The 10000-nt window shown below is 39.9% G+C and overlaps 3 protein-coding genes across 3 annotated transcripts in view; 2 read left to right on the forward strand and 1 right to left on the reverse strand.

Annotated features, from left to right (window-relative positions):
• Positions 1-51: 51 nt before the first annotated feature.
• Positions 52-10000, forward strand: part of LOC138008053 (gamma-aminobutyric acid receptor subunit beta-like) — a 15374-nt gene continuing 5425 nt past the window's right edge. The window contains exons 1-4 of the mRNA XM_068855238.1: positions 52-161; positions 1248-1318; positions 8577-8692; positions 9370-9437. Coding sequence (XP_068711339.1) covers positions 1248-1318; positions 8577-8692; positions 9370-9437 — 255 coding nt within the window. The 5' untranslated portion in view covers positions 52-161. The remainder of the gene's footprint in view (positions 162-1247; positions 1319-8576; positions 8693-9369; positions 9438-10000) is intronic.
• Positions 3775-5242, forward strand: LOC138008850 (uncharacterized). Its single transcript, XM_068856136.1, has 2 exons — positions 3775-4165; positions 4592-5242. Exons 1-2 carry the CDS (start codon positions 3923-3925, stop codon positions 5240-5242), a joined length of 894 nt encoding a protein of 297 aa, XP_068712237.1. The 5' UTR covers positions 3775-3922.
• On the reverse strand, positions 5855-7098 carry LOC138008854 (uncharacterized). The gene is made up of 2 exons (XM_068856138.1): positions 6964-7098; positions 5855-6828 (listed from the first exon to the last, which is right to left on the reverse strand). Exons 1-2 carry the CDS (start codon positions 7096-7098, stop codon positions 5932-5934), a joined length of 1032 nt encoding a protein of 343 aa, XP_068712239.1. The 3' UTR covers positions 5855-5931.

Genomic DNA, 10000 nt, shown 5'->3' on the forward strand with positions numbered 1-10000 from the left:
AGGGGTAGTCATGGTGTGACACAAACCTTTCGTAGAAACCGCGGCTCATTAGACCAGTACAAGCTGTTTACAATATTTATTTTCGCAAACGAAAAGCAGTCAAGAACGAGAATTCCGAGGTGGAAGACACTGTCCAGGCGGCTCGAGCAACTCTTACGAAGGTAAATAGGTAATGATGCTGCGCATAATAATGAGAAGCTTGATGAATTTCTTTCGGCTAAATGACTTTACACGATGACTGTTGTAGATATTTCTCGATGTCATGTTAGGTACAGTTAGTGTTTAATTAAAAGTTTAACACATGAAGATTAAGCACTTAATCAAGATGTCGGAAACTTAGATTCAAATATTGCCACAGAGGATTCGTATTTCCCTCAATTCGAGGCAAATTGAGAAGTTCAGTCTTATGCGGTTACTATCCCAGTACTATGAAATAGAATTGCTATATTTTAACAGCTTACCAATCCTTTCAAACCATTCCCTCGATAGCTAACATTAGTTTAATCGCAACCCTGGTCTTCACGTTTAAGAATTTCTAAAAAAATCAAAATCAAGCTAAAGATTATATAAATAAGTTTGTATTTAAAGAAACTAAAATGTATAAAGTTTAATAGAAGCGGCTTAAATCGTTTTCTGCTTCAACATTTTTAAATGTAAATGTAAAAGTAGGGGGCGCACTAAAGATGATGTTTCAAATGGATATTCAGATTTTACCCGTGGAAGAAAATAGCACATAAGTATTACCAAGTCACTAGTTAGATCACGTATACAATTATTTCTTTTTTAATACTAAAACTTTATCTAAATAATTATCAGTGTGAGTTAACATAAACTATTTATAAGGTAAAGGTCACTTTTGGGGTATTCTACTTGCATGCTTTCGTATCAAACGCCTACCTGTGTGGATTCATTTGTTTGGAAGCCAATTCCTCTGGGGAAAATATAGGTTTAATATTCGAAAGGAGCTTTGATTTAAAACAATCATAGAATTATTGTACTTTTCTACGGAGCTCAAGAAAATCAGCCCTTAAAAGTTAACTTATATAGCAAGTAAGGGAGTCTGATTGTCTGGGCGAAACTGAAGATGTCTTCGGGTGCGATTAGCCAAGGTTAAACATACTATGGCGTACTTTACCTGGCTGACTGGACAAACAAGGCGAATTTAAAATTTGTTTAATTAATGACATTGATAATGTTTCATTATTTATTGGTTTATTTTATTATCCTTTCCGTGTTTATTAATACAGATGAAACTTAGAGACACAGTGGCGATTTTCCTGATTTTGCTCTTCGTTCGATGTGTTTCCTCTAAGATATTGTGAGTATTATGACAGGTCCTTTCGTCATATGAACTTCAAAACCATAAACTCAGAAAACAGATAAAACAAGATGCTTCCGTGAAGCTTACACTGGGTTGCCTGTGGTACGTGTTACAGAAAATCAGAAGGCACTGAATTTTGTGGTATTGAACTACAGCATTCCAGTCTTTGAAGATTAACAAATAAAAGAGAAGCGAGAAACATTGGCTTCTGGGCTGACATGTTGATCATTTTCAAATTCCCTTACAAGTTCCCTTCTTTTCACCACAAGTTTAAGCGTGCCCTCTGAGCATCTGACGGCTTTGTAATACCAAACTTTACTGAAGTTACCTCATGTCCAGCAGGGTTAGTGTTTGGATGGGAGACCAAAACAATATACCCCCCATAAAACAGAAGCATCGGACCGAAAATACTATTAACGCTAACAAATGCGAACTCAGCAAGGTACATATTTTGTTAGCTTGCTTTATGCAAAACAAGAACATCATTCTAAAAGCTTATTCTACGCAAAAAGTAGGTCCTGGAGGTAATTTTGAGAGTGGAAATCAAGGTTACGCGGCAGACGGCAAATACAAACTCACGATTTAATTAAGTTAACACACCAGAACGACGCTAACCTCATTTTGACAAGAAAATGGTTTACTATTGCCATAAAAACTATCCAGTTAAGCTCGCATATCATAAAACATGATGAATTCATAAAGGCCACCTTTTCCAGCGAACAATTTTTGAAACAAACAACATATTTGCTATTAGAGGCAAAAACCCCTTCTATTTCATTACTTGCGTGAAGAGAAGAAACTCAATCGTGTCAAATATGCGCAATATTGCAACAAACTAAATTTCAGGATCAAACCGTTTCCATGAAGAACCTTTTCCTTGAATAATGAAGCACAAAATACACGACAGGCTTTCTTTCAAATAATTCTTGGCTGTTACATTTCCAATTATTTTTTTTACCTGAAGACTGTGCAGAGTTGATCACAGATCCACGTAAGGTGTTCGATTCGTTCAATCGTTCTTTGTCTTTGTTGAACCCATAAGTTACCAGAGAATTTTCCATTTGGTTTCACTGTTCTACATAACAGCACACTTGGTTAAATATATAATTTTAGAAATACACCTCACTTTGATTTCGAACTCGACGGGTGATAGATTGTTGTCGAAGTCCATTACTCGTCGCTTTTGAGATTCCAGGTGTTGGTTTTTCACCGCCTGCCTAGTTTATCCAACTGACTTTCCATTATTGAGCTCCATAAGGGTATATTTTATTTAAGGATCCACTAAAACGCCATTCGCGCTACATGACTTTCGACTCCATTGCAGGCTAAGTTAATGATTCTCCTGTGTCCACCAGAGAAATCCACGCATTTCCACTACCCTCTCTCTTGGAGGCAGTGTGGCCCAGTGGTTAGGGCGCTTGCCTTGAGATCCGGAGATCCCGAGTTCAAGACACGCTCTGACCACTCGTTGAATTTGATCCTGGTAGTCCCTGGTCCAACTTCTCAGCTGCACTTGTAAATAGCCAACTGGTTTGCCTCCGGCCAGTTGGGATTCTTAACAGTTGTTGTTGTTCTGTTCCGTCGTTTCGTTGTTTTCATTGGCCCTGAAAAGCCAATTAAGTATGTATGTATGTATCCTAAGAAAATAAGCGCAGAAGGCTATATGCACAAAGACACCACTTACCAGGGGAGTGACAGGCAAGACTTTTACCGACACGGAAAATCAAACGAAGAATCTACCCATTTTCCGACTGGCAACCCAGTAATTATATGCGGGATGACACAAATCGAGCGTTGTGCCGCAGAGTGGAAACATTGTAATAATAAACTTCATAGTCTACAGCCCCCGGGATGCAGGAAGGGGGGGGGGGGAATTTAGGAATTTCTAAGTGGGGATGTGCCGCTGGGACCCTGGAACCCTCAGCCTATACCAGAGCTAGTTCAGCTGAATTTTGCTTCCCTATACTAGAGTAAACTCCCACCGATTTCCGTCTAAATTCTGATTCTTGACAGTTAATAATATCCAGAGGTGTTTCATGATAGACATTTATTGACACTGTTGAGGCTAAGTTACGTAAACTTAAACTTTGCCGATGTGATTTTTTTATATTCTTGAGTGGGAATTTCTGGTTTCCTTAGTCTTGATAAAATCTTCAACCGACTGGTCAGTTTCGTGAAAAATGATACCCTATTCTAGACCGGAAGGCTATGATTTATATAATAGGGAGCTTAAGCAACGACAACGGCGACGGCAACGAGAACGTCATCTCAAAATATAAATTTGCGTTATTTTAATCGCTTCGTGACTATTTGAACGTTTTTAATGCGACAAGGGTGTGGTATTTCCTCAAAGATGAGACCAGTCGGAACGGCACTTCATTTTAGGCAAGAAAATGAAAATTTATCCTCAAGTGCTGACGTTCTTCATAAAACCAGGAGCCATAATCGGGGATGGAGACCGTAAGCGCGCGCCATTTCTAGTATTGGGGTTGGCTCCATGATATGGGACAATTATTCTATTTTTAGAACAAATTGCGCCATCGCGTGCGCGACACGCACGTACATTGCTGCGAGGATTTTCGCGGATGTCGCGCAGGGAAAATGGCGGGCGATATTACCTTAGTGAATGAGGCAGATATAGGATTTCTCTCAGCAGTATCGCTTCCAAATTTAAGCCAAGCCCTCCTTGACAACTTCCTTGACCTTGACAGTGAACATGAAAGTGAGGATGATTCAGAAGACGAGTGGAGTGACTTTTCCGACCTATCGAGTGGAAATGATTCGTCAGCCATGTCTGGGGAGGAATCGCCTAGCAGAGGACAGAAAGATGTAAGGAGGAAAAAGGTACCAAAAGCCAGAAACAAACAGGGGAATGAGTCCAGTAAAGAGAAAAGGAAAAAGAGTTCTGGAAAATACTTTTCTAACGACGACGTAAAAAGGCTGGAGGAGACTCTTAAGTCTTACGTTTTGAGTGCACAAACACATTGCGAAAATGAATTAAGAAATGAAAAATCATTGTCAATATTTCCAGTTCGCAAGCAAATGGTGTCCACCCTACTCAATAGCGACACGATCAGGGTAATGTTTGTGAAGCTTTGTCGGGATATTTACTCCAAAATAATTAAAGCTTTCACCGAAATATCCAGCGCTAAGGTGAAAAACAGTGACAAAAGGGCTTCGTTTTCAGTTATTTGTTCCCAATTGTTGTTGACGGTGGAGGAATCAGAAGTCTGGAGAAACATGAAAAAGATAATTGTCACCACCATTCAGTTGCAGGAGAACGAAACAGACGAAGTCAACTTTCATGCTGCCGTTGTTCTTAACACCATCTACTGGGCACTTTACGAAAATTTTCACAGCGCAGTCATGCAAATTAAGATTGACACTGACAAACGGAAAACCCAAACAAATGCAAGTGAAGGCGCGGACACTGTTGTCGATTCCGACTTTGTGGACGTTGCTAGAGTATCTGGGGCGGCGCTGCACAAACTACGGAAAGGAAGAGAAAAGATTGTTAATGGGCGGAAAGGAGCCAGGAGAGTTTCAGAAGCGACAAAGGAAAATTATGCAGCCGAAGTTAAAATTATGTCTGAAATGGTCTGTTCTGCAGAGGAGAAAACATCTTTGCCATTGGGTCTAAAAAGGTTGGACGAGGGAAAGTTGACTTTCTTCAATAGTAAGTTTACTGTTGTTTTGTTAACGTTAGATAAAAGAATAAGAGAAATGTTGACTGAAAAAAATCTGAAGAGATATCCAAAAAACCTTATGAAGCTGACAAAACAATCGGTTGCTTTAGACGAGGAGCTACAAGAGTTATTTTTGGCAGCATCAAAAAGGGCATGCACAGCACCATTTGAAGAGATTAGGGCTTGCTCCATATGGCAAGAGCTAGTAAAGAGAATATGTAATACCAGATTTTAGGAATTCTATAGTGCTCAAGAAGAGAAAAAACTGATTCAGGAGGGCAAAGTCGTTTCAGCCGACCAAAGCTTGAGGGACAAGCTGAAAACTTACAGTGTCGATAAGCGTACTTAATTAATTAAGGATGCTTAATAATATGATCTTACAAACTTAATTACGCTTTCTTCTAGGCAGCAGACCAGTTCAAGTGGTCTCTTTGTGATAGTTTATACTTAGGGCAACGTCAGCTTGCCTTATATAATATGACAAGTCTCGTTTTTACTGAAAAACAATAGTAAGTAATATATTTTTTATCAATCGCGCGCAATTTCTTGACAAAACTCTGTGCCAAGGAAGGGTCTGTTCTTCTACTTCTGAGGACAGATAATCCTGCTGGCCAGTTATCCTAGTGTCCACTCCAGGACAAGGACGATTCTCGACGACTTCGTTTATTGCAGGAGGGGGGCGAGGGTGGTGGTCTGGAACAGTGAAGTTTATAAAACACACCAGGGATGATCAGATATATTTGTGCCAAAGTGTGAACTTTTCTCTTCCCGTATCCTTCACACAGCCCCTTAAGTTATTTGGTTACTGATTATCACGCAAAATTACTGATAATTCTTCTTACTTAATTTCTTATCATCTTCTGACCAATTTACAATTTTGCATTTCGGAGTATCCTGAAGCATGTAGATCAAATTACACACCTTCTAAAACTTACCGTTTTTTGCCTGATCTTTTCGGAAATTCACTTTGTCCGAATCCCATATCTCACGCAAGACTTGCCCTGCACCGGGTCGTAAACTATCAGCTTCTGCCACACATTTTTCAAATTCCTTTCTTCCCATGGGTGTAGATTCAACTCGCTCCATCAATTTGTCCAAGTCAGAGCTATGTGTATCAGACATTAAAACAGAGAACTTCTTTCTGTACCGTTTGACCTGCTTTGTCATGTTTTTCCTTGATTGCCGCATATTTTTCAATCGCTTACTTTGGCTCTTTGGACTGAGGCAAGAGAAGCGAACTTTGGATGACACAGATTGTCTGCTCCTTACGTCTTCTTCAGTCAGAGACTTCTTTTGGTTTAAGCGTTCTGACAGTTTTTGTTCTGTTTTGTAGCAACATCGACACTTTCTTCCACTCTCACATTGGGCATTTTTTATCAATCGCGCGCAATTTCTTGACAAAACTCTGTGCCAAGGAAGGGTCTGTTCTTCTACTTCTGAGGACAGATAATCCTGCTGGCCAGTTATCCTAGTGTCCACTCCAGGACAAGGACGATTCTCGACGACTTCGTTTATTGCATTTCTCAGTTGTCCCGGCTGATTAATATTAATTGTGCCCCTTCTTACGAGCTCAAAGTGGTACACAAACAAACGATATTCACCATTTGCATCAACAACGAGTCTCACGTCGTCAAAAGGCACGTCGTCAGAGAGAGAGGCTTTCCGTTTCTTGACGACAACCAGGGATGGCTTTCCACTTCTTTCCACAACCTCGACACGAGCCTCTACTCTGGGATCCTGGAGATCTGACGCGATGGCTTCAAGAGATCTTAATTCGTTGCTCTTGGCAAGAATGTGTTCACGAAGGTTAAGCTTACCAACCTGCACATAATTGAAGTATATTGGGTGTTAATTAATTTATTTTAGTCCAGAAAGCCCGGGAAAGAGCGTGAAAACCGATGCCGTGAATTAAACTAAAAGCAACAAATTTAATTAATCGACTTGCGTACCACGTACCTGAAAGGGTTTCTCACTGTTCGTGTCATCCCAGAGTGTCTTAAGCACCGTTTTCACTCTCTTTTGTTGTGTGGCTGAGCTGACTTCTTCCAAATTTAAATCATTTGCTCTTTTAACAGAGCTATCGACTTCCATATCAATTGAATCAGCTGTTATCCCCTGGCATCACTGTACAAAATCGCAACTTTCGCCCGCCATTTTATTATCACGCCATTTGATTACGCAAGAGGACAACATCCACGCGAGAACCCACGAATTGCGCGTGAGTCCGCGCAGATATATGACGTCAGGATGGCGCAATTTGTTCTAAAAATAGAAAAATTGTCCCATATCATGGTTCCGCGCGGATCCCAATACTTACGGTCTCCATCCCCGATTATGGCTCCTGATAAAACCAAAAACTTGGATGTTTCACTTTGTTGTTTTGCTGACGACGGCAACGAAATGGACAAAAGCAAACAACGCACGTGCAGGGCGTGAAAAGCTATTGTTTTTACCCGCTAAATATGCAAATTAGTGACGTTCTCGTTGCCGTCGCCGTTGTCGTTGCTTAAGCTCTCTAATGAAAGAAGTTAAAAACTTCGTATGCTGCGTGGCACTTGTTACTACAATAAGAAAATAAAAGTTGAGAATGTTGCTAAAAGTGCCAAAATCTTAACAAACGTCCAGACGTTTCGGGACTGTGTCCTTCATCAGTGGAATGTTCGTTAATGTTTTAAGCCACGCTTCCTGGTATTTGATTTAAAATTTGAAAGTTGCGTTGTGCACGCGCGCGCGAACTTTAAATGGACTGAAAATCAGCATTGAGGCCGCGCGGTTGGCATGTCCCGAGACGAAAGACGAGACGCATCTCATATCTCTTCCTCTGTTTGTTACCATCGCAGAGTTTGATCCCGCGGACCAGCGCGTCCGCAGCGGTATGTCCGTTAGAACTGAAATGCTCTGCGACGGGGAATGCTTCGGAGGTGTTCACCAAAACACTCCCTCAGAGTGCGCCCAGTCTCGCCGATGGAAATGGCAGGGCAGCGACGGCAGGAGATGCAGTAAATGAGACCAGAGGACAAACAAGTAAAGGAGTCTTTGGTTGTTAAGCGATCCTTTGGCCCCAGAAGATCAGTTGCGCTGGAATGTTAAGATTTTGGCACTTTCAGCAACATTCTCAACTTTTATTTTCCTATGAGTTATATACTCTATCCTAGAGTAAACTGCTTGAAAATCATACCCTTCACAGCGGCACATACCTATATAGTCCATATATGGCAGTCCCCCCCCCCCCCCCTCCCTTTCCCCCGGGTCTACAGCCCCGTTCAAATTTCAAAGAGTCCAAAACTCCTTAGCACTAATCTGATGACGCATTTAAGGATGTCGTTTGCATAGCTTTGGAAGTTAATTATGTAATTCGTGTGGGAAATACCTCACCCAGTGACAAATAACAACTTATTTATTGGCCTGTCCTTCGGGCACCGGTGATATATTACCCTCACGCGCGCTGCGACATGCATTTTAGAATATAGCATAGTTTATTATATATATATATATATATATATATATATATATATATATATATATATATATATATATATATCAGCTTTCAGTCTGTTTTTTTCTTCCAGCAATTTACCTGCTGTAAGAAGGAATATCTCGCTGATACAGCCAGGAAGGAACGTTTCCAGCCTATTATCAGCTATCATGACAGATTATGACAAAAATGTGAGACCCTTCTACGGAGGTTAGGATTTCCCATAGGTTTATCGAAGGCAGCTGCATGCTTCGAACGTAACCATAAGTTTAATATCATTTCGGTAGTATGCAAGTAAATTTCAAATTATTCTGTCGCTCTGTTTGCATAGCAACTTCCGTATTGTACTCTATAACGTCTATAACCTATTTATGCATTTCTCATTGACCAATCAGAAACGCAATATGCTGTTGAGTATATAGTAATTATAGAAGTAACAATGATTTTCATTACATTTTCAATCGATTTCGCGCCAAGGACTTAAGCTCCATCACGACTTCCATATGCATGACTCCACCAAATATCACCAAATCGGAATCCATTCCTTGAATAATTAACCTATGACCGCTTGACACACACAAAAAAAATTGAAATATGTTCTTAGTGGTTCAAGGTTACCTTTCTGTGAAATTTCGTTCCCTTTTCGTCTTTCCTGTCCGGTTATCCTCCTAATTACTTCAGTATTTGAAGATGCGGAGAAAGTTTGTTAGGCAGCTATTGGCATGGAATGCATCTTTGAGCATTAAAGAATACTAATTCATGAGCAGATGAACCCCTCTGTATGCAACAACATCGGCTTTTTTAATAATTATCTGCAATATGTTCATAAAATTAAATCCTTGTTGTTTTTTTTTGTTTGTTTGTTTGTTTGTTTGTTTGTTTTTTAGTGCGTTCTGTTGACGTTAAAGTGGACATTCTTATTCTCTCGTTTGGCGAAATTAAAGAAGCAAACATGGTTTGTGGATTTATTTAATTCGTAAATTAATTCGTAATTAAAGTGCATGCACAATAAACTGAAGAATAACAGAAAGATGTTGAGACGTGCACTCAGATAAAGAGCGGGAACTTTCACTGAATTACAAGTCATTAGTTGACTGGTGCATGAAACATACGGACAATAAATCTTCGTTTTCTTTAATGCGCAACTTTCCAAACCCCTCTCTCCTGAACGGCTAATTTGTCATGCCGACAATTTATCGAAGATTCATAATTGATTTCCGCGTCATTCTCGGCTCAGTTCCCTCAGAGTAACTAACAACGAAAGGCAATTGTTTAAAGTTGTGAAAAGGAATGGGACCCACTACAATTGGCCATTTGTTGATACGCTTCCATAGTCTTTAATATATAACAATAATAATAATACAGAATGTAAATAGCGCTTAAATCCGATCCTAGAGTCCAGAAACTAACACAACTAATACTTACATCAATTACGTAATTATATTTACATGATCATGATCGAATAAAAACGAAATAAGTAGACAAATAGATGAAATAACGGTTAATAAATGCAGTAAG

This window comes from Montipora foliosa, chromosome 6, assembly GCF_036669935.1.
Source record: "Montipora foliosa isolate CH-2021 chromosome 6, ASM3666993v2, whole genome shotgun sequence".
In the NCBI taxonomy this organism is placed as follows: domain Eukaryota; kingdom Metazoa; phylum Cnidaria; class Anthozoa; order Scleractinia; family Acroporidae; genus Montipora; species Montipora foliosa.